The sequence below is a fragment of the Microtus pennsylvanicus genome, chromosome 11 (assembly GCF_037038515.1).
Source record: "Microtus pennsylvanicus isolate mMicPen1 chromosome 11, mMicPen1.hap1, whole genome shotgun sequence".
Classification (NCBI taxonomy): domain Eukaryota; kingdom Metazoa; phylum Chordata; class Mammalia; order Rodentia; family Cricetidae; genus Microtus; species Microtus pennsylvanicus.
The window spans coordinates 25,939,746-25,963,992 of NC_134589.1; the positions used below are offsets into that span (position 1 = coordinate 25,939,746).

At 50.7% G+C, this 24,247-nt stretch overlaps 1 protein-coding gene across 6 annotated transcripts in view; it reads right to left on the reverse strand.

Annotated features, from left to right (window-relative positions):
• LOC142860142 (homeobox protein Hox-B8) overlaps positions 1-21,192 on the reverse strand; it is a 33,209-nt gene extending 12,017 nt beyond the window's left edge. For 2 of the 6 annotated variants that reach the window (XR_012912301.1, XM_075990970.1), the window contains exon 1: positions 1,115-1,738. Coding sequence is in view for 5 of the 6 variants with exons in the window: in XM_075990970.1 (XP_075847085.1) it covers positions 1,115-1,631 (517 nt within the window). In the remaining variant the exon portion in view is untranslated. The other 4 variants (XM_075990968.1, XM_075990969.1, XM_075990965.1 and 1 more) reach the window with 4 other exon arrangements.
• Positions 21,193-24,247: the final 3,055 nt, after the last annotated feature.

Sequence of the window (24,247 nt, forward strand, 5' to 3'; positions counted from 1 at the left end):
TACACTACTTGCCCAAAAGAGTAAGAGGTGAGGACTTGACCTGTCAATCTGTCTGTAATTGTTTGGGAACTAAGAGCTACCAAACGGTTTGCTTTTCCCATCCTTAAAAAAAATAAGTACAAGAATCTCTCTCAGCCAGCAGCGCTTTTCACTTGGGTTTTTTTTTCTTCCTTTTTAGCAAGGGATGCTTTTAGGAATGGGAGGTGGTAAGAAACTCTCCACCAAGGGTAGAGTTCTCCGCCCCTACGCAGTCCTCCCCCCCCACTCCTCCCCCAGATCCCTTCGGGAGACCTTCTCCATTCTGGAGGTGGGCCCTGACTTTAGCAAGTGATTCAGACTCTCTGGGAAGCAAACTGTCCGGGCTAGTGCTCCGGAGCCCCGCCGAGAGCACTGGGAACCGCAGAGGGAGAAGCGGCCACCCTGGCGAGGATGCCCTAGGAGGGCGGAGAACCCTGGAGGGAAGGCTCCCGGGGAGGGGCCGGCGCACCAGGGAGGGGGCTCCGTCACCGCGTCCTGGGCTTCCCCCGCCCCTCCCGGCGCCGGCAGCCGACCCGACGCGGCTACTGCGTGAGATCTGCTAGGAACAATCCTCTGCCAAGCTGTTGCATCGCAAATAAAATCCTAATGAGCCCCCTCCCCCTTCCCCTTGGCCGGCGGGGACCGTCTGCGCGTGGCGCAGGCGGCTCTGCCGGGTGTGCTCCGGCCCGTGCCCGCGCGGGCTCTCGGTCACGCTGGCCACCGGCCCGGGCCCCCTCGTTCCTCAAGCGACTGTCCCAGCCCCCCATCCCTTTCCAGCAAGAGCGTGAGGGAGAAAGAAGAAGGACTCATGAGACTTGATCCTTGAGGCTCAGTCCACGCGCCACTAGGAAGAGTGGGGGCGGCCTGTGTGTCCCGTCCCCCCCTCTGCCCCCCCCCCCCCCGCTCCATGGCACACAGCTTCTTCCTATCCCGGTCCCTTCCTTCCTCTTCCTTTCACCCTCCTCTAGCCCTGCGTCCCCCGGCGCGCTGTCCCTTCACATTGTCCGCTTTATGGCCTCTCCCCTCCCCTCCTCCAGGCCTGGCCTGCAGCCTGGGGGGGGGGGATTTCCTCACTTTTTTTTTTTTTATAACTTACTTTGATCCGGCCTCTCTTTGTCCTCGCTTCCTTCGCAAATTTTATTGTCCCCGTAGCCGGCTCTTTGATTAGACAGGACAGCCTCCCTGCCCGCCGAAGTTTCCAAACTGTACTCGGGCGTGCCCTGTTTGAGCAGCTCCCCCGGCGCGCCCAGCAGCGGCTCCGCCTTCACCGCCGCCTGGCCCTGCCCCGGGGTGGCCTCGGCGCGCGGGGCGGGCTCCAGCCAGGTGCGGAGGTACCTGCTCTCCGCCGCCGGCGCACCCTGGGGCTGCAGGTAGGGGTGGTAGACGGACGGCAGGCTCCCCGACGCGTGCGGGCTCAGCGGCGCCCAGGAGGCGCCGAACACCGGCGCTTTGGGCTGGAAGCTGCAAGAGGGGAAGTCCAGGTGCTCGGCGTGGCTCGGCTGCCGCGGGTTCGCGTACTGGCCCGAAGGAAACTTGGCTGGAGGCGCGTCCTCGCTCTCGTGACTTATGATCGAGTCGACATAATAGCTGCTAAGCGTCCCAGAAATGGACATTCTCAGACATTATCCGCGCGCTCGCAGGGGGAAGGGAAGCGCTCGCGCCTCGGCGCCCAAGCAGGGAGAGGTGGCACACGGACCCGGTGTAGAGGGCTTTCGGACGCGACCCCCTCAGACCCCCACCCTCCCACCCCCACCCCCTGCTTAACTTCTCAGCCAACAAAGTACAGTGGAGCAGCCCGGCTCGGAGCTTCTTGCAAAATGATTGGTCAAAGTTTTGCGGACTGCCTGATAAAGCGTCAGCTCCGACATAAATCAATCGGGCGAGGGGGCTGCGCTCTCGCTGTCATCCGTCCTCACCGCATTCCATATCCAGGATGGATTGTTTTATGCTGATGCAATGTGCTATCACGTCAGGGCTCCGGCGGCCACGTAACCTCAGCCAGAGCTGCCCGGCCGCCCGGGGCCCCTCCCGCTTTTGCAGGAAGGGGGGTTCTCAACATGGGGCGATGGGGGCGGAGGAGAGGCGGAGGCAAGCGGCAGGCTGCCTCTAGAGGGACCGAGGCTGCAGAGCCCTCTCCCCAGGCGGGTTGGAGAGGGAGGGGGAGGAGGACCTGCGTACAGGGAGGAAGAGCGCCCCAGCCTCAGAGCAGCGGGAGAGACCCGACAGGGTAATTAAAGAGGAGGTAGTCTTGTCACCCCCCCAACACCTCCACCTCCACCCCGCAGGCCCTCATTTCCTGTCCTCCCTCCCCTTGACAGAGATGTTTATTAAACAACAGCAGCACAGCGACCCACAGGAGATGAAGTAAAAGGATGGGGAAGAAGTTGGGGATTTTATAGGACAGTTATCCTCTTCGGAGGGGGTTCAGGGCACAGTTTGGGGAGATTTACATGACTAGGCTCTTCTCTTGATCCTTCAGGAGCTAAGAAAGGAGAAAGGGAAATTCAATTGGGCCAGTGTCCAAAGAACCATTATCTGGTCTGAAATTAGAGCCTGCCTAAGGCCAAAGGGACTCACCAGACCCTGTAACTAGTCTATGAAAGAGTTTCACGCGACTAACCAGTCTTATTTAACTCCGTGAAATTTCTTGGGCCTTTAGGAAGAGATGGGGTCCACGGCCATTTCTTCTGTCCTTCCTCTGAGACTGTCCAGAGGAGGGGGCTAATGTGAGAAATGATTAAAGGAACTCTCCAGAGATGGGGACAGGGTCCCCAGACAGCACAGTAAGGGACACCGGGTTACTTTCCTTTCCTTCCAAAAGCAGAAGGAGGCAAGCTAAATTTCCAGCTCTTCTCGCCCAGAACTGCGGCTCTGGAAACCGTCCAAATGCCGACATAGGACAGTACCAAGTATAGCGGAGTCCCCAGGAGCAGTCCGTTCCCCACCCGAAGCCTCCCCCCTCCTCCAATCCTCTCGTGGAGCTTCCAAATAGTGCTTTTTATTAGCAGCTATTCTGCGGCCCTACGGAGGGACTCCCCCGAGGCCACTGGCTGGCTTCCTGGCGGGTCTCCCAGCTACTGCCTCTGCAGCTTCTGCTTGGGTGCTGACGTCTTCCCGGGTGTGAGGCTCTGGGAAGCCCGACCCCTAGACAGGCTCGGTTTCTTCGTGTTAGGACTAGGGACAGATTTCTTGACTGTTCTCTGACTCTGGACCTTTATTAGGCAGGCTGCTCCAGGAGCCATGACCTCCTCCTACCCTACCCTCCTTTTGGGAAAAAAAAAGTGGACCCTTTCTAACTTGGGGTTATATCTTTTTGGCCACCACCCCCTCTGCAGTAAAAAGGCTGCGGATCCGCTCCGTGCAAGCACACACACTCACGCCCGCTTGTCTTTCCAAATGAAGCCATCTCGTGTCATTACGTGTGAAATACGAGGGCGAAGCGCCATATTTCTTCACATTATGGCGATTTCAAAATGATTTTTTAAAGATCAATGCGGGCGCCCAGCCGGCCCCTTCAATTCCACCCACGCTCTTGGAGAGAGACAGCCCAGCAGATCCCGAACCAAGCAGCGTGAAGACCTGTTTTTTCCATAGTATCTAAATGGGGAAACAAAAATCTGATGCAAATTCTTCTAAGTAGCGGTTGGATGCTTGGGAAAGTCAAGGGAGCTTCCTGGACCTGCCAGGGAGATACTAAATGAATCACATTTAGGGCAAAGCACCTGTCCCTGTTTTGCTGGCCGTGTGGAGTCTGCTATCAGTTTTACCTGTAATAAATATAGTCTTCAGGCAAAAAAAAAAACTCCTCCCCTGCCATAAATAACAACGTTATGAAGCATGTCGAGGTGGGTATATGATTTTCTGTAGTATATAAATTAGGGTCCAAAAGGGCACATGAGCTGTGGGCTGGGGCAGTTTTATTTATGGAAAAGCCATAGACCAAGACTGTTTTTAAGACCCAAGCTGTGCAGGCTCTGGATCTGCCTGCTGCCCTCCTGGCCCCCATTCCTCTCCTGGGTTTTGCTGCAGAATCTCTACAAGGAGGGAGAAAGCAAGGAGCCCCTTCAGTTTAGGGAAAGAGTCAGGGGGAGAACATTTGGGCTGCTGGTTTGTGCCCTGCAAAAGTGAGGTGATCATTTGAGTTTAGATTTGTGTGTGGTGTCTAAGAAGTTGTTCCTAATCCCTGGTGGTTTCCAGTGCTGGGTGAAGAGGACACCCAGGCCTCTTTTCTGAGTCAGCATTAGTTTTGGTTCTTCCTCAAGATGCTGAGGGATGATAGTAACCATGTGGAGGACACAGGTTTGATTGCGAGATCTGCCTTCTCAAGAGGCGAGAAAATGAACTTTCCCCCTCATCTCTGGTGTCTGGACCCCCATCTCGTCCCTCTGCAGCTGAAGATGCAGCAGCAGCAGGCAGGGAGTCTCCATCACCCTTGCCGCCAAGCTTTCCAGAGGGGATTGCTGCCTCAAACTGGAGTTCAGCTTCAACAGAGGCAAATGACAACATGGTCATCAGGGTGGGTGCCCCCTTGCTGGGATGTTCTGGGAACCCATGGACCTCTTAAATCTTCTTTCCTTCTTAGGCAATTGTACCTACTGTGCCAGAGCAGAGCACCCACCATTGTGGCCCCTGGAACCCAGAGTCTAAATGTACTTAGAATAAAAGTGACCAGACAGTGGGGTAAAGCTACTCTGCAACCCACCCCCAATCCTAAAGAGAAAGAAAGAAAACCCTGTATTCCCTGTACTTGCTTACTTTGGAGCCCGTTAGAAGCGTGGAAAAAGCAGGGAGGAAGAAGGCAAAGCCCCTGGCCACATTGGGGCCCAGGACAGCCAAGGAACAAGGAGGAGCAGGAGGCAGAACCAGCCAGTAAGTACCTGCTCTTTTTGGTGGTGGTGGGGGGGGCTCTATCAGTAATAAGAGAAAATCTAGGGGTTAAAAAGGGAGGGGGAGGAAAACAGTAAATGAGAAGATAGTGTGTGTTTAATTAATAAGCTAGGGCTGAGATTGATGCAGCTGGATTTGAGCAGGTAATTCTCCGGCGTGTCTGCTTCAAACCAATATTTCTGTAGGGGAACCTAGTGTTCAAGTAGGCTCCGTTCCATCCGTGTATAGTATATATCATCATCTTCCCAACTGTAATACTAGACGTGCCTGGGCACGGGCATTTATGATCTAATTGTGCATATGTGGTTATATGTATAACCCCTGTGAAATGTGTAGATTAATGGTGATGCTGTTCTTGATTTTAAAAATATGCCCCTAAAGCCGGTGTGCACAATTAAAAACAAAAACAAACAAAAAACAAAAATCCAACATACCTCTGGAGAAGACAAAATTCTGGAAATCCATGGGTTTAAATTTTGGCTCTAAAATATTAACTTATTTGGAAGCCTCACTTGAAATCTTGTCTCTTAATTTGGTATTCAAGCAAAATTCATATTTCATCTTCAAATAAATGTGTGTGGCGTAAAGCTGGATTCAATTACGGTGTCCTACCGGAACATTTTCCTGGAAGGTGAAGGAAATACCTCCAACTGACCCAGAAGAGGTCATGAAATTTGGTGACTTTTGCTATCCAACCATGAAATCCTTTACTGCGTATCTTGCCCCAACCTGCAGGGATGGCAGGCACTGTGCGACACTTATTTCATGGTAGTGATGGGCATAGGGGTGGAAATGCCATTACTTGTGTCTTGCACAAGTGTGAAGGAAAAGTAGACAAACGGAGCGTGACCGTCCTCAGGTAACTGTGGAGGTCACGCCAACACACTGCTGCATACAACCAAATTGTTGAAGTCCCCAGTCTCTGTCCCCCAGCACAGGAGACACTTCTTCTGACCCCCAGACCTACTCTAGAACACAGGGAGGTTTGAAGATACTTGTTCCCTTAGACATTGGAGGGGAAGCCAAGATCCCAGGACCCATACTCTTTGTCCAAAATAACCTTCAAACAGGGATCACCAATCTAAACAGCGGGGTTCAAACTTGGGTGCTTCCACAGCCCCAAGCAGGGACCTTAATTGAAAAGTAACGAAACCTCTGACAAACTTCCCTCATAGGATATCAGAGGTCAGTGGCCCCAGCCCCGCTGGACTGAGTAATCTTCTTCCCAACTCTCAGCCACCACTGATATCCAAGACAGTGGGAGGCGGCTGAGTCCTTTGGGAGGAGGGATCAAGGAGGCCAAACGGGGTGGGCGGCAGGCAGAGCGGAAAGGGTTCTGAGCAGGTAGAAGGCTATTACACAATTGCTTCCATAAAACCTTTGGCTGTTGTAAAACTCTCTGCTTTCCAAAGAGTTTATTTTCTCCTTTCTCTCTAACATCCCCTTTTTTCTTTTTTTTTTTTTTACAGCGCTTTTCCTGGGAGGAGGTGGCCAGGGTGGGGAACCAAAGGGTGGACTCTGGTCATGCTCCTAGTGCAGGTTTCTAAGAGATCCAAAGAGAAGCAAGGTAAGGCAGCAGGAACATTCCAGACCCTCTTGACCCACGGGGAATATGAGAAAATATTAAAGGAAAGGGTTTAGGGTCTTTCCTTATCAGGACAGTGACTTGAAGCCAGAATATCCCCTAATCTGGGAGTGGGTCTCCCTGTACCGGCTGCCCTTGCAGAGGCCTCTTGTTCACCCCCACCCCACCCTCCTTTACAGTCTAAATAAGCCTGGCGCCTGAGTCCCATCCGGCTGGGGCCTCTTTCCTGGGCCCCTTTGCACATTTCCTCTGCCTCAAGCAGGGAAAGAGTTTAGGAACAAAAGTCAGCCTATGCATTGGCAAGTCCCCCTTCCACCAGCCCTCCTAACAACTCCTTTCCTGGGCACGGAGCCAGCAGCAGCCTTGAAGGGCTGGGGTCAGAGAGGACAAAACTGCCTTGCCCTGTCCGGGCTCCAGCCCCACCGTGTCACCAGGCTGTACTGAATAATCGAGTAGCTTAGATTTTCTTGCTAGTTAAGCCTAAGGGGCCCCAGGACTTGTGTGAATCCACAGGCCAGTTCAGCCAGTAAAGGGCCAACTAGAGTTTGGGAAAGAAAAGACCCCCATCACCACCACCACCAACATCACTGCCTCTGTAAGTTCTATCCCACTAGAGGGCCCTAGGAGGAGGGACTCAGGGGGCCTGCAAGCTTGAGACGCAAATGATCCTGATCTATCTATCAGGATGGGAACTAGTGGCCCCTTAGAGAAGCTTCAAAGTTTTGCCGAGGTACAGCCCCCATCACCCAAAGATTACAAAGACTCAGAGGCCCCACATAACCCAATTGAAAACCAAATCCTTGCAGCTGAGAAACCTTCCAAGGAAGGTTTGACTGGAGACACAGGAGCCTACAACTTGAAACCCTGGCTCCCATACCTGACTTTTCAAAAGAGTTCAGCCCTGCCCCCTCCTAAAGGTGTCCTTGAAGAGAATAAATACTTACAGGGTTACCTTTTTCTCCAATCTCTCTCTCTCTCTCTCTCTCTCTCTCTCTCTCTCTCTCTCTGAAACACCCTAGGACTCCCCAGGTTTCTTCATGCCTCAAACCTGTTTATTATTTTGCAAAGGTAACAGACCAGTCCCCGAAAGACCCTACCTGACTCCTCCAGCTAAGCGAGAAGCAGTAACTGCCGTGAATCAGGTGGTTGGATGTCGTTGTGTTCAGAAAGCCAGGCCCAACAACATGAAACTACCTAATTCACTCAGCAGTCCCAGTTCAAGCTCCCAGTCAAGGGCTCACTGGGGCGGGCTCCTGAGGCCCTCCTGTGGGCCAGAGTGGCCACAGAGTTTACTTCTACTTAACTAGTTTTCTTCTGCTTCTTCCTAACAGAGCCCATTTGCTAGCAAACAAAGAATCTGAAGAACTGGACCCAGGATTCCAGGAACTTTGGTTCTCCTTCCAAAACCCTGACCAAAGAAGGCTCTGGGCCCAGCTCTTAGCCTGGCCAGCCAGCATCTTTGTGCGATACCTGCTTGGCCTCTCAGCGCAGACCCGCGGCTGGAGGGCTCCTCATATAAAAGGGATTCTTAACTTCAAACTGCTAGGAAGGTTCGCATCCACTCACCATCTGGCCAGTCCCTGGGCCCCAGGGTTACCCAGACTCCCAGGCATCTCTGAAAGGTCAAATCTTCCAACTGTACACCAACCCCAGCCTTGAGACGAGAGAGTAGACAGGACAGAAGATCCAAGAAGAACTGAGAAAAAAAAAGAGACAGAGAAAGCCAGAGTCAGAGAGTATCGGGAATTCTAGGGCACAAACGGTAGGCTGGAAGGGGGCAGGAGTCTGGTTGGAACAGTCGCTCTGTGGCTACACGCTAGGACTCTGGCTCCACAGGGCTTACCAGCCCCAGGTAGGACACTCTTTAAATCTGCGCTTACAACGAAGGGAGATGTTGAGGACCTGGCTTGGGAAGGAGGAGAACAAGTTTGCTTCTTTTTTGTTCTCTATTCTGTGCTTACATCCTTGTCCCCGACTTTCCTCCATCCCACAATGTACATCCTCACAGGTGCCCCCGCAGCTGATGCCAGGCCGTCAGAGGCCTCCTGGAGGAGACTTACCTGAGCCGGTGAGGGGGCCCCGCACCGGGCGTGGGAACGAGCCGGCTGGACCCGGCTCGCTCCCTCCCTGCACCCGAAGGTTAGTGGCAGTCTCGTGGCTACCGTGTCCGGAGTGGAAGTCGGAGGTAAGGAGGGAGTCTGCCTGGCTGCCGGCTTCTCCTCCGGGGGCGTAAATCTTGGGGACTGGAAATACAATAAAACTTCACCGTGCTGATGAACTTCAAACAGTTTATATCCCCTCTGTCCTAAAAAGAAACACGGCCAGGGGCGGATAAAAGGGAAGGGAAACAATATATGAGGCTATGAGGCGAAGGAACTTGCACAGACTCTGTTCGCGTGGAGAGAAGGCTCCCGGGTCTCGGTGCCCTTCGCTCTAGCCGGTGGCCAGGACTGGAAGCCAACGCCTAAACCAACCAGGGCCGCTAGAGCCCAGAGCCCAGTCAAGGGCTCTGGCTGCGGCTCCTAGCAACCTGCCTAGGCAGAGCTGAGCGCCCTGAACTCCTCCAAACCAGCCTAGTCCCCTGTCACTCCCTGGACTGTCTGTCTGCTTGATGCGGGTTTTAGGGGTTTTCTGCTCTCCGGTTTCTAGAACTTTGCCCTGCCCTGCCCCGCCCGTTTATTGCCAAGTACTTGCTAAAATAGGACAGGGGATAAGACTTGGAAAACTCTCAAGGCCTGAAGGGGACTGAGCAGTGAGGGGCTCCAGGGGAGAAATCTGCAGGGACCTCCTTGTCCTGTGGAGAGGGCAGAAGTTGACAGTTTGCAGTGGTGTCTGGTCTCCACCGAGTTCCAGCCCTTGCTTCTCTCTCTGACTACTCTTTTAAAAGCTTCAAAACCAAATCAAAACAACCAGTAAATGAACCTCAACTTGTCAATGCTCTTTCTGTGATGTAGAGTTTGCTTTTTTCAAAATTTCGTGGAATCCGGATTTGGTAGCAAGGCCCTACAGCAAAACTAACTGGAAGAAAAAAAATCCCTTTCTCCAGGGGCCCCAGAGTATTGGAAGTCACAGTAGTGGCTTCTTACCCTCTTTGTCTACCCAGAGTACATGGATAGGGAATTTAGGGGGACAGCAAAAGGATTCCATGCATCCCAATTATTCATCAACAAACACCAAGGCTTCGGGTCCAAAATATTCTTGAAAGGCTGTGATTACCTCGGGCTCTGCTCAGGTACTGGGCTGAGGCTCGGCTGCAGGCCCAGGAGGGGTATCCTGCCCCACAGACACACAGGTGCAGCTCTGACCTAGCCAACTCATTTCCTCCCTCCAGGAAATGTTGCCAGAGCACCGCTGGAGATTTTCTTTTTAAATAAAATTTGAAAAATGGGCTCAGAAAATATCAAATCGTTTGCCATCTTTTTTTTTTTAAAAAAAAATCTGAACAGCTGAATTGGCTGCCTCATTCTGTCCCAGGTTGGCCAGGGGTGAGCAGCAGAGTGGTGGCCTGCCCTGTGGGGGCTTCCGGGCACCGAGAGGGAGGATCATCTGGGACAGGAAGTTCCTGTATCTATGGAATGTTTGTTTTCTCAAAATGACATGGGGAGACCCCTCCAGCTCCACTCATCTGTACCCCACTATGTTTCGGCCCTCATCATCCTCCATTTCTGTTTCCTTAAGTCCTGTGTCAGCCGCCATGACTTACATTAGCCTCTCCCTCTCTAGAAGACACAGAGGAAGGAGGAAGAGGACAGGGAGGCCAATGGTTCTCAGGCTACTCTGACCTATTATTTTTCCATCTCCAAAGGAGCTGCCTGGTCAGGGATGACTGTGGCAGGGAAGGATACTGGTGTCTTTCAAGTCCCCTGCCACACACACTGTTGCTGGGATACTGGGGAGGCGCGACTAAATAAAGTAAGGCTATTTGGGCAGTTCTTCTTATTAGCCCTCAGTTGTTTCCCAAAACACATCAGTCTCCAAATTATTTATAAATCCTATAGTCAAGCTATAAGAGGCAAGGGTAACTTTTCCATAGCCCCCTTTTCTTCTGGAAGTTAAAGCAGAGTCCTAGTGTGAACGGGAGAAGGAGCCAAGGCTGGGCAATGTGTGTAGTGAGAAGCGGTGTGGACATAGACACAGAATCTAAGATCCTTAAAAGGAACTGACATGTTGAAACTCTTTCAGTGAGAGTCACGAGGATAAATACGTCTTAGAAATCTCTGGCCCCTTCCTCTTCCTGAGGTTCCATACGGAACATAGAAGGGGCAGTTTCTGACAAGTCAAAGGTGCCATAAGCCAAGTCCCTGACCCAAGCTGGAATTTTGTTTTGTTTTGTTTCTGCAAGTCTGGCCGTGTGGCTTGGACAAGCAACTCTTGTTGTCAGTTAGTGAGAGAAACCGAGGACCCGACCGACCTCTAGACGGCGCCCTGGCGTTGAATCCGCGCTCGCGCGCGCAGCCAAATCCTCTCCGAAGCTCTGCGTCCTAGGACAGAAGGGACAGGTTCCTGCGGACGCTACGGGCCTGGTTGGCTTGGAGCTGGCCGCCAGCGCGTCGCCTTTGGCGCCCTCTGCCAAGCAAGAGAAACAAGATTAAAGAGTGCTCGCTGGGAAAGGATTGGACAGCTAAGAAAGGCTCCACCAGTTCCCCAGCCCCCACCCTACACAGCTCCGCGACACTGGAGAGCCTGCCACAGCGGAATCTCCTTTGATCTTCCCTACAGCCCGCAACAGCCCAGCGCCAGCATCTTTAACTCCCTTCCCCAACTAGCAAAAGAAGCCCCACCCACCCCCATGTCTGGAGAAATTAAATAGTAAGGCCAAGATGTGAGCAAAAATTAAAAATAATCGAACAAGTCTGGAGAACGTGCCCTCTACTCCAAAGTGAATGTTCTATTCCAAATAACCACCATTCTCTTCAACACACATAGTGGCTTTAAAACAAAAAAAAAAAAGCATAATTCCGTTCATTTACAGAACGACAACCTTCAGAGCTTGTCTTTGTTGCAAATTTGGGGTTTCCTGGGTTTTGGGCTTTAGACTTGGTTCAATCCATTGGAACATTGAAAGTGAAGGCAGGGGAAGCTCAACAAAGACTCAGAGCCAAGCTGGGTGGTTGGTGGTGCACACCTTTAATCCCAGCACTCAGTAGGCAGAGGCAGGCGGATCTCTGTGAGTTCGAGGCCAGCCTGGTCTACAGAGAGAGTTCTAGGGCAGCCAAGGCTACACAGAAAAACCATGGCTTGAGAAGAAAAATAAAAAATCAGCGCCAAGTCAAACCCAACCCCTTCCTCCCAGAAAATAACCAATTTCTAACCTTCCTGGCTGAGTGATATTAGATCAAGAGCCCAAAAGAAAAAGACTCACTGGACAGGGAAGTGGAGATTGAAAACGTTGTGAAACTAAAGGAAGGTGTCAGATGCCTTAAGGTTCCACACACACCAAAGCCAGAGAGCTTTTGTAGTCAGAACCAGTAACTGTATAAGTTCTAGGTGGGGCAAAAGGAGCCTTAAGCAGATCTCTGGCTCTGTGAACCTGAGCTCAGGTCCTAAGCAGACCTGAGAACTGTGGGGCAGAAAACATCAAACCTTCTATTCTCTTTCCTGGGCGACAGAGTCTCCATTTTTTTGGGACCATCCGCCAAAGTTATTTCTAAGGCAGAGACCAGAGAATCCTCGCAGAGAGGAGTGAAGAAGTCCCTGGACCGGGCAGCAAATGACAAGAGCCAACTACGGGACAGACCGCGGCCCGGTGCCTGCAGAGGTCTCTGGTCCCAGGGGACGCACGTTTCCCAGCCGGGCACCAGATCTCCTGGACGTCTAATTACCCAGAGCACATCTGGAACAGCTGCGCCCCACCCGGCCTCGGGCACATTATTTCTCTCCAAACCCTATTTTCATTCCCAAGGCTGAGTCATAAAAGACTCTGGAGGCAGAATAAAGTCGGGTCTGTGTGTGTCAGCATTCCTGTGTGTGAGTGCGTGAGTGCGCAAGCGTCCACGTGCAGCGTCTGGCGTCTGCGCGTCTCACTGTGATTGCCCAATGGATTTGCAAAAGTTAGGGGGGAAATGGAGCGACATCAGGCGAATTCAACTGCGAACATACTGCGGGCCTCATTATCCGCCCATTTCAAGGGAAAGCATTTGGGTCGTGGAATTAGCCAGCTAATTGCCACACTTCTTTGTTCATTTCAGGGCAGGGGAAGCTATCTGCCTACTAGTAAAATAGTCTGTATTTCAAAGCTTGAAGGTCTCCTCATCCTTGGTTTTATTTCCATCCTGTTATAGATTATATCTTGGAACATTATGATTTGCCAGGATATCTCTCTCTCTCTCTCTCTCTCTCTCTCTCTCTCTCTCTCTCTCTCTCTTTCCCTCCCTCCCTCTCTCTTTCTGTCTCTATGTCCCTGTCTCTGTCTGTCTCTGTCTCTTTCTGTCTCTCTCACACACGCGTGCACGCACGCACACACATATACACACACATGCACACACACACTTCCTGGCTGGAAAATACCTTTCTTTATGCATCTACAAAAAAGCTGGATGCCTTAGCTCTTGAGATTGTTATAATAATCCATTACTGTGGGCCTAGGATTTAATACGATGCCCGCTGAACAGGGAACATTTTAGAGAATACTAATAGCAAGGAAGAGAAAGAGGGAGGAGGAAGAGGAAGTCTCCTTTGTTCTCGGAGAACCAGTCTAGGTTGGAGGGCGTGAGCCTCAGCCTGTCTGTGTGTAATGTATTCTTTTGACTTAGAGCTGTGTCCATAAAAGTGAGGCCCTTTGAACCTCACAGCCCGTAAACTACTTCTTCAATAAGGAACAGCGAATTGGGGCAATTATCTGGCTCATTTCAGGTTCAAACTCCCAGTAGCCTGAAGTATCTGGACCTCATGAGGTGTGTGTGGGGGGAGGGGGGGTCTGGAGAGTTTCAAGATGAGTTCTTTGCCTTCGCTGAGGTGAGCAGGGTCCTGCCATAGAAAATGAATGGGAAAAATATTCAGGGGGGCTGAAGGCTGAGGTGAAACAGAGCGTGTGAAAAGTGCTTGAGAAAGAACTCGGCCTCACACCTGCCGGGGAAACCCTCCAACTAGGGGGAGACTTCTGCCTGGTGGGGGCCTTTATTCCTCATCGGAGGACCATTTACTGAGCTCCTCCCACGTGCCCAGTGGGAGCCACGCTTCACCAATTTGGGGCAGTGCTGACCTGGCAGCCGGTGAGAGGTCTTGGCTCCCAGAAACAAGTCTAGGGACCTGCGAAAGGGAGCAAGCCTGCTGGGCAAGAACTTCTGGCCAATCACTGCAAGTCCTTTTCAGGGCCGAAGTTCTGGCGCAAAGGCGGGCAGAGCAGAGGGTCTGGAGCGGCCCCTCCCATTGTCTCTGAGAAAGAGGCCAACTCCACGGTGGGGGGACAGTCCTTTGGGGGAGGGGTGGGGCAAGGAGGGGTGAAAAGATGACTAGAGGCTCTGACCCTCAGTCGGAAGTTCCTGAAAACACCAATTAGCTTTTCTCAATTAGTGAAGTGGGGAGCGAATGGGCATATATTTCTTCTGCTCTGATTAAAGACATTTAGGTCAGGCTGTCACAGTCACAATTATTCAGTTTAAGCTGTCCCAAGCAGAAAATTGCTTATCTTTTTCTTTTCATCTTCAGGCAGGGGTTTGAATGCTATTAGCTAGTAGTTAGCCATTGGTGTCTTGCCACACCAGAGCTGCCGGGTTTGGCAGCCTCAAGGAGCAGAACTAAGAATGGGTCAGCGTCCTCCTCACCCCGAGTCACATCTTTTTGAAATACACAGACAATGGAGAACAGTCAGGAAGGATGTGGGTTAGTCGCATAAGTGTGTGTGGAGGGAGAAGGCACAATAAAACAGGTGATCTCCACACCCTGTCATTTGTTTAAACATGTTTGAACATAGTCCTGGCGGGGAGGGACAGAGGGTGGAGAAGAAGTTTGTTGACTCCCAAGGTTCTAAGGAGGCCCCACTTTTCTTCTGGGGGAGTCTAGGCAGGTTGATTTAACCAGGTGGGATGGGGGCAAGGACGGTTTTCCTAAGCTAAAGGAGAAGATGAAATTGAAACAAACCACAACACAGAAAGACATGAGGGAAAGCTGGGAGGTCCCCTAGGGAATACACACAAGTTAACAAAAGTATTTATGAGCAGGCTGGGCTATAGCTTTGTAACAGAGTGCTTGCCTAATATACACAAGACTCTAAGATCAATTCCCAGTACCAGAGGAAAAATATATTATTTGCAAATCTTTTTTTCTTTTAGCCAAGTTTGATATTCCCCAACCTCAGCTCATAGCTTCAATCCCAGGAAGAGTTAGGGCCCTGATGGAACTGGGTGGATAGATCAGTAAAGAGACACAAAGGACATTCTGTCGCCAAGGACACCTGTTTTCCAGTTCAGGGTTATCAGCTAGGACATGGGTTCTGGAATGCCAAGATCAAGGAAAGTTTTCCTACTGCCTCAGTCCCACTGGTCCCAGGGAAGGAAGGCTAGCTTCCCCTGGGAGTCCAGACACAACTGCTTTGTTTTTGTTGTTACTGTTGTTTTCAAGACAGGATCTCACTATGTAGCTCTGTCTGCTTTTAAACTCACTATGTAGACCAGGCTGGTCTTGAACTCACGGAGATCCACCTGCCTCCCAAATGCTAGAATTAAAGATATGGGCCACTATGCCAGAGCCCCGAATCTTTTCAAAGTTGATCTGGCAAAGATGAGATTGTCAGCCAAAGAAAAAGAAGTGAAGCTTGCATAGACTGACAATATTTGGTTTCAGCATTTCCCAGAGACTGGCTCATCCACACAGCTCTTAACCTGGGAAAGGAGTAGTTCTAAAACCCTCCGGAGCTGTGGTATTTGATGAGTGCTATATAAACACAGGGCAGTGGGGGAGCCAATGTCTTTTATCAAACTTTAAAGTATCAGTGAGTGCCCCCTAAAACGGTAAGAGCCCTTCCCTTGCTGTTCACACAGGAGCCACCAAAACCGAATCAGAGGAGGACGGTGACAAAATGTGGGTACCATCGCCTGGCCTTCCCTGCACCTGCTCACAGGTGCTGAAAGTTCTAGGACGGAGGCAAAGCAACCTACAGCACCCTGGTTTTTGCACACTTGCCTCATGATGGGGTATGCACAGCCTGTGGTCTTTGTGTCTCTTACCAAAGGTTTGTGGGGTTTTCTTCCAAAAGGACTCTCTGCCATTTACTGCCTTGTCTTGAGTTAGTCCGAGAAGAAAGTTTCTGAAACTATTTCCCCCTGAAAATGTCCTCCTCTTGAGGTTGTAGTTCGCTCCACAGGGGATTTTTCAGCCCCCACACTTTAGGGCTAGGTCAAAGGAGATAAATTTGAAACCCTTGAACCTAGACAGCCAGTATGGTGCTTTTCATGATCGTGACCAAAATGAGTTATTTTGGTCCTTGACAGGTTGATAAAGATAAAACCAAATGAAACGCTACTCAAGGACCGTCCAAGAAAAAGAAGAGGAAGAAGAAGCGCTGGACAGGAGCAGAGAGTTTGAAAGCTATGGACAGCTGAAGTGACCAAAGCCCGGATTCTGATGGGGCCCCCACGTTCCAAAACCACCCCGTTACAACTCCTCTGGCTCCTTAATGTTCTCTGATTATTTGGCAAGCTCCAGATGATGGGAGTGGCCCTCTGCCCTCTGCTAGGTACCTAGTGGGGTTTTGCAAGAGTGTTTGTTAATGAAGGTGGCATATGAAAGAAGAACCCCAGAGCTGGGAAATGGGACGGGCCCCCGGGGAGTTCCTACTCGCACCTCTGGCCTGGAGAGATGCAAGTGAATTGTTCCTAAGCGCGGAGAAGTATTCAGCAGAGCTGAGATCCAGGCGCTCTCTCAGTTTTTTTTTTTTTTTAAGGGAGCCTGGACGCGGAGGCCCTGGTTCTCAAGATTGCTGGGTCATCAAGCAGTGAGATCCCACTTGGTACTGAGTCACAGTTTCTAGTCTGCGTGAAATCTGGACAGAGCCTCCCCAAGTGCTTGCATCTCCTCTGGTCCCGGAGGGCGGGGATAGAGGTTCGTCTGCAGGCCGTTGGCATTGCAGCGTTTGAGGAAAGCATCTGTGTAATTGAGACCTCTCTACACCCCTTAAATATGACTTCCTGATGTCAATGCTTGTTCCCAGCTCCAGGTTGTTGGGGCTCCCGTCTAGACCCTTCTCTGACTTTCAGATTTTATCCGCGATGGTGGTGGCCAACTAAGAACACAATGACAAAGTGACCCACCAGCCCTTCTCCTGACTCTGAGAATGCGGCTCACATGCTTAGCCACCTCTCTGTCTAGTGGCCTTTCTGTCCTGCCTCCCCAACCGTCACCACCACAGTTGCAGAACCGGAGGATACCATCGCAATTTAGCCCAAAGTGAAGTTGCCGGAAGATGCTGAGCCCCAAGGGTGTCTGCGCTGTTGGGAGTGTGCGTTCCCCACTGAGTCCCATTAATGAACCTTCATCGCTAGCAGCGGGCACCAGAGTCTGGGGAGGGATGCCAAGGCCTCCATCCCCTTTATAACCTAACTCCAGGGATACCTGGTCCCACCAGGAGCCAAGAAAAAAAAGCATAAAAATAGACTTCTCGCCCAGCCCAAGAGAGAAAAAATTGCTGCTGGGACTTCTGATCCCTCTAGCTAACCTTGGAGTCCTGAAGTTGCCATCCCTGGACCAAGGAAGGACCAGATTGAAGAAGAGGTAAGTACAGAAATTGGAAAGGTCTCCACTTTAATCGTCTTTTAAAAGTGAAGTATATGACCACAGACTTCTCTCTTCATGAAGAAGTTTCTAAGTATCCCGCCAGTCTTCAGCACCACCCTGGCTACAAGCCAAGGGATAACTTTATCTTTGAGAGGCTTTTTATAAAATGTCTCTCTCCCTCTGAAGCCCACACTGGCTTGAACCCATTTTTCTGTGGTCATCACCTAATATGTGGGTGTTTTAGGCTAAGACCCCCTCCTTTCTCCAGGGCAGCAGAGGCTGGGACTGAAATAGGAGTCCAGAAGTGCTTCCTAAGAGGAAGACCAGGAGACAGGAGAGACTTAGACCAGCCCCAAGCCAGTGGCTGCTTTGTTTAATTGCCCCCACCAGGGAAAAGTTCTCCTCCTAATAAATGTGGCTGGAGAGAGAGGGGAGAATGGAAAGGGGGAAAACAGCCAATTGACATCTTCCTGAGAAAGAGGACACTGGAATTCCAGACCTAAATTTTTGGCCCTGGGTGCTTTGTCCTTTGATTACTGGTGGGGCACAGTACCTAAAGGTGACCTGGTTAGGCACAGAACTCCCACCGAAAAGGGCGGGGTGGGGTAGTGAAGAGCTACAGCCATTAACCATGTGTGGCCCCACATTCCCAGACACACTCTGCCTTCAGCAGTTCAGAGAGGGGCTCTTAAGCTGAAGTTCAAGGAATCAGAAACTCTCCGACATTGTGGGATTTCACGATTTTACAAAGAAAGCTTCACTTCACTTTCTGAGAAAGCCCAGGTGGGGAAGCAGGAGATAGGGTATGGGGAAGAGAAATGAGAGGTTGTAGCCATGTGGTTTAGTTCCTTAGACTCTAGTCCTGAGACCCCCAGGCTTGGAAGCTCAAGTGGGTCCCCTCTACGATGCCAAATCAAGTGGAAAGTTGCAAGACAGCCAAGGACACCCATTCTCCCTCAGCGCTCTCAGGAGGAGTCTGGGCATGTAAGCAGATCACGAGTGTGGATATATAATCCCCAATGTTTATGATTTATCGTTTAAAGTGGGTTTGGGGACTGAGGACCATTGAAATAGCTAGGCAGATCAAGCATGTGGGCCCCCAGGCCCTGTCTCCCATGCGGATTCTTTCCACACTCCTCACCCCCACCGTTCCACCCAGCCCTCACGCAGGATGCCTTTTTCTGTCTGCCCAGATCTCTTGGCCAAACCGTAGACACATCGAGCTACATGGATACCTACAATTTTTTTTCTCCCAGTTTTGTAAACTGCAGAAACTGTGATCCTTATTCCTCATGAGGAACGAGATGCTGCTCTCCCTTGGGAGAAGGGTTGTAGAATCAAATAATTTCTAAGTCTGGGAGGGCAGGGTCTTCTTCACCTGTGGCATCTCTCAGGTTGCTGCCTGCATGGGTCACATAGCCTTTCCTTTCCCTCTCTATCCTTTCACCAAGCCAGGAAAGGCCATGCCTTTTCAGTTTCTCTATATTTGAAGGGAAACACACAAAATCAGGGAGGGAGGGAAAAAGAAGAGGAAATCTGAGAGGAGAATCCCATGGATTACAACAAACTCCCTAATCCAGTAGCATTTGAAACCCAATGTTTTATTAAGTTGTGTCTGATACTAGGTTCTCAGCCCCCAAAGTCACTCCTTACATGAGACCAGTGCCTTCTGAGATGAAAGGAAGGGAGAGGCAGCTATAATTAGAAGGACCGTGTTGCAAACTATAGAATAGTAGAGGGAGGTTCTTTCTACAACGAAGACTCTGTGTGTGTGTATGTGTGTGTGTGTGTGTGTGTGTGTGTGTGTGTGTTCTAACGTTCGCAAAGTACTGGACTCTCCTAAAGAGTGGGGGACTCAGAGCAATATAACTGGCGGTGGAGGAAGCTTCATTTGATTCCTGCTGGTTTGTCTCTGGACTTGGAACCAAGTGCAAGAAGAGGCAGGCGCATTGGTCCCAGGATCCCAGGAAGATTTTGAAAGAATATCAGGAAAAGTCTTTCTTTTCTGGAAGGAGTAAAAGTGCGCTCAAATGTAGGAACCTGGCGCTTGGGAAGCCCGGATCCTCCATTATTCGTCTTTGATTCTGTTTCTTCTGGAAAGCCCAGCCCGGGGCAGCATGCTAACACGTGTAGCACAGAGCACACATGTGAAATACATTGTAGACTGTCCTATTTGGGGAAAGAGGAGGTAAACCCAGGTTTTGCGACTGATACTTTGGTTACTTAGCACAACATAACAGGGAGCATGTGGTTTCATGTCTCTTTGTCGTGTTTGGACAAATCCTGCTTTTTATTTTGAAATGGGTAGCTTGTTGTCTTATGGAATTCCTAACTTCTGCAAGTGTAGAGACTCCTCAGAGACGCCACATGACCCCGTGGGTGCACAGCCTCTCTACGCTTTCTCTCTACATGCCTTCTCAAACTTACAATGGTTTTGGTATTGATCCCACAAACCATACCTATAGATTGCAGTCCTCCCCCAACCTTGTGCCCACTCCAGTAAACGACAAGTCCTTCTATTAAAAAAAAAAACAACCCTCACGCACACGCAGTGTTTCTATGGTGTGAGCTTTAAGTAAGATGGCGGCATCTAGATCCCTGCTCTCCAAGGCAGGAGGCCACCCGAGTCTCACTAAAGCCCGCCGTTCGGAAGCAAAGGGACCTAGATCTTCTCCTAGTCCCTCAAAAAAAACGAAACAAGAACCCCTCTGCTCCCGGCTTTCCTCCATTCATTCCAGGGGGGCATCTAGAGAGAGTGCACGCTAACCCTGCACCTCGGGGCTCCCCCCTGGACCCACACAGAAGGGTTCATTTTTATCGTATAGGGAATGGCCATTTTTTTTCCTAAGCAATTTCCACAGTGAGGCTGTTTAGGACAGATCACCCCTGTCGCCTTAGGTTGGAGTTCAGGCTTGTGAGAGTAGATGGAGATGCGGTGGGACGAGGGGAGGGGACCCTGGACCCACACACCCGCGTTGCCGAGGGATAGTTGGGCCACAGAGTGGGGAGGCCCAGGCGGTTCAGCGTGTCCTTGAACCAACTTAGGTTGGTCTAGAGCTCAAGGTTAATCTGTGGCCGCCCGCGCTGGTCACTATTGGTCGGTGATCGAAGTTCGTGCCACCAGATCACAAGGCCAAAGAGGGCCTTTCCACTCCTGGCTCTCCTCCGCGCGCGGTCCTGCCCCTGATGAGCGCAAGGGCGGGGACCGTGTCACCTACCTCTCGGAACGCGCGGTTCTTCCGTTCTCCGAGCGTCTCCATAGGATGCGGGGGCCTTGAGGTGTCTAGGGACCAAGGGTAGCCTCAGGCTACCCGAGCGTCGGCTTTGGGCCATCCGAGAGTCGGCCCCGGGCCACCGCCACCGCCCTTTTGAGGCCTCGTGAACGGTGCATCTGTGGCGGTGGCGCCGACGGCGCTGTGGGCTCAGAAGCATCCAACGTCTCCGTGGCGCCGCCGGTGGGTGTGGGGCGCGGGGCCGCGGTGATCATCCCGGAGCCTCCTTCCCCGGAGTAGATCGCACCGCCCTGGGTGCCGTCGGATCAGCGGGTGGCCGGGAGGTGCCAAGGACAGGCCAGAGCCAGCACGAAAACGCAGAGATGGCTAGGAGAAAGAAGAGGATGTGTGTGTGTGTGTGTGTGTGTGTGTGTGTGTGTGTGTGTGTGTGTGTGAGAGAGAGAGAGAGAGAGAGAGAGAGAGAGAGAGAGAGAGAGAGAGAGAGACTATAACAGACAAGAAAAATAGATTCAAGTTATTTCGGGGAGAAATTGTCAAGTGCAGAAATAGACAAAAGGAACCTAGTTTAAAAAGCGGCCGAGCCGGGAGCCTCAGGCAGAGCGAGCAGTCCTCTGAAGCCAGCGACAAGTTGTCCTTGGAAGTTGGGAATGTGAGAGGGAGGGGCAAGGCCCCGAAGTGCCCTTAACGGAAGAGAAAGTGCAGACCTTGGGCGGGAGGCGACAGACAGCCCTTAGGACAGAGTCTGGGAGTAGGATCCTCCTCTGCCCTTCCCCCACCATACCTCCCATCCTCCCACCCCGGCCTGTTGCAGCACCTTCCAACCAGCTAGAGACTACCCACCCTCCAAGCAGACACAGCCGCTCCTGTCGGGAGGGCAGCACCGGGCTGAACATCTGCCCACTCTTTTTTTTTAATGTTTATTTATTTATTATGTATACAATATTCTGTCTGTGTGTATGTCTGCAGGCCAGAAGAGGGCATGTGGTTGCTGGGAATTGAACTCAGGACCTTTGGAAGAGCAGGCAATGCTCTTAACCACTGAGCCACCTCTCCAGCCCCTGCCCACTCTTTGAAATTATTTTGTTCCAGGTTTATAAGAGGAGTTCTTTGCTACTGAATAAAAAGTACATCAGATGAAACGACCTTGGCCAAGGTCAAAGAGAGAACCTAGAAGCTTTACCTAACCACACCAACTCCAGAGACTTCTTTGCGTTTTTAACCCTGCAATTCTGAACCTTTTAAAGAATTTACTTTGAGGTCTAAATAGTGGCTCCAACTTCTCTGTTTAACTAGCCTGAGTTTCAGGCTCCCAACTCCCAGCGGTCTGGTGTACAAACTGCAGCCTGGCCTCTCAGATTTGGGTTGCTTTTCCCCTTTCTTCCTTTCCCTCCTCCACTGCCTCCTTCTCCTGCCTCCTCAAGTAGCCCAGGCTGGACTGAAACTCTGTGTAGCTGAAGATAACATCACAAGTTTGCCGCTCCACAAATCCTCAGCCAGCATGGGACTCAGTGGGACTCAGTCCAGCCTCCTCTGGCCAGCCTTTGTCTAGAAGGTCAGTCCCCTGTGTTCCAGGCCTGGCTCTGCCATTTGCTGTCAGACTTCAGACTCCACACTTTCTCCCCCATCCCTACATCTTAATGTGGGAGTCTCACACTGTAGCCAGGTTGGCCTGCCCCCCCCCCCCCGAAGTTAACTAGGTCACCCAGACTGGCTGTGAACTCAAGGCAATTCTCCCTCAGCCTCCCGACTCCTGGGCTTACAGAGCTGACCACCACACCTAGCTCTCTTCTCTTTGGGTCTCAGTTTCTGCTTTTATAAAATGGGAGTGAGTTGAAAAGTGTGTTTTGCATTTATGGCCTTCTTAAATTATTGAACGAACGGTACATCAAAGGGGCAATTTATGACAAATTAGGACTGGGAGCATTCATGTGGCCCTTACTTGGTTTGATTTTTAAAAAAAGAAGGTGTGTTTTTGTTTTGTTTTTTGAGGAACTCACTTTGTAGATCATGCTAGCCTCAAATACAAAGATCCCCCTGCCTCTGCTTCCCGAGTGCTGGGGTTAAAGACATTTGCCACTATGCCCAGCTAACAAGGTAAAATTTTGCTTCCATGATCACGCCTATTTTTAATTTTCCATTTCGGTACTTTATACCGGTATCTAGTGCACATGCAATAAAGGACACTGCGTATCAGCATAGTGACGATGTAGACGGTGCCTACAGCCTACCAGGAGGTGCACCTGTGGCCCCTTCCAATCAACAACCATCCATCATCACCCTTCAAGTAAACATCACCCTGTCACCTTAGACTAGTGTTGTCTGTCCTTGGACTTCACAAAAATAAAGTCATGAGTTTGTATTCTTTTCTGTTGGCTTCATTTGCTCGATATGGGAAGTGAGGCTTCTCCATGTGGTTCTAATTGACAATTACCCTCGCTTCACCGCGGCGCCTTAGGCCACTGAAAGGCTACATCACAATTTATTTAGCCATCAGGTCATGCTGAACTTTTGGGTTATTTCTATACCGTTATGAAAAATCTGCTCAGAAGTATTCTTGTCTGTTCTTTTTGCGGGGGGGGGCTTTTTGTTTTGCTTGTGTGGGGTATATTTTGCTTGCATGTATATCTGTGCACTGTGTGCTTGCCTGGTGTTCCCCGAGCTGGAGTTATAGACTGTTAGGGACCACAGTCAGGGTGCAAGGACTCAAACTCAGGTTCTGAAAGAGCAGTCAGTGTTCTTAACTGCTTTGCCATCTCTCTGGCCTCTGCCTATGTGTTTTTTGGATGGATACCTCCACTTAGAGACAAGAAGTACTGGGTTACAGGGCAGGGGTTAGAAACTCAGTTTTCTGAAGAAGGTGACCAATCTAGCTCCCCCAGGAGGGTCTGAGAGAAGCCGTTGTTCTTCATTCTTCCCAGTGTCCGGAATTGTTGACCAAGATTATTTAGTCAGTCTAGTGCATTGGAAGGTTTTATGCGTTTGAAATTGGTATAAAGTCTGGCAATGGTGGTACATGCCTTTAATCCCAGCACTTCGGAGGCAGAGGCAGGTGGGTCTCTCAGTTCGAGGCCACCCTGCACTACAGCATAAGTTCCAGTACAGCCAGGTCTATACAGAGAGATCCTGTCTCAAAAACCAAAACAAAACAAAACAAAAAAAAGTGGTAAAATACAACAAAAATTGCTTCTTGGGAGCTGGGGAGATGGCTCAGTTGGTAAAATATTGACTGACTAAGCTCTAAGGATGGGACTTAGATCTCTAGCACCTTGGGACAAGCTTGGGCAGTTTGTTCCTATAATAGTCCTAGGATGACAGAGCCAGGCAAAAATCTCTGGGGTTCTCTGGCTTGCCAGTCTAGCAAAGTCGATGAGCTAGCTCCAGGTTCAGTGAGAGACCCTGTCTCAAAAAACAGCTGGAAAGCAATTGAGGAAGACACTCAACACCAACCTCTGTCCTTCGCCGACACAAACACAATGTACATACATACAGGTACACACACAAACACACACACATATGTACATACATACATGTACACACACAAACACACGTACATGCATACATGTACACACACACACACGTACATGCATACATGTACATACACAAAGGCCACACACACAAATATTTCTTTTTAACTATTTTCAAAGTTTTAAGATTTGTTTTTAGATCTATTTATTTTATTTTATGTGTATGAGTGTTGTGCCGTGCGCATCCTTGATGCTCTCAGAGGTCAGAAGAGGGCACTGGGTCTTCTGGAACTGGAGTTACAGATGGTTGGGAGACACTATGTGGGTACTGGGAATAAAACCCAAGTCCT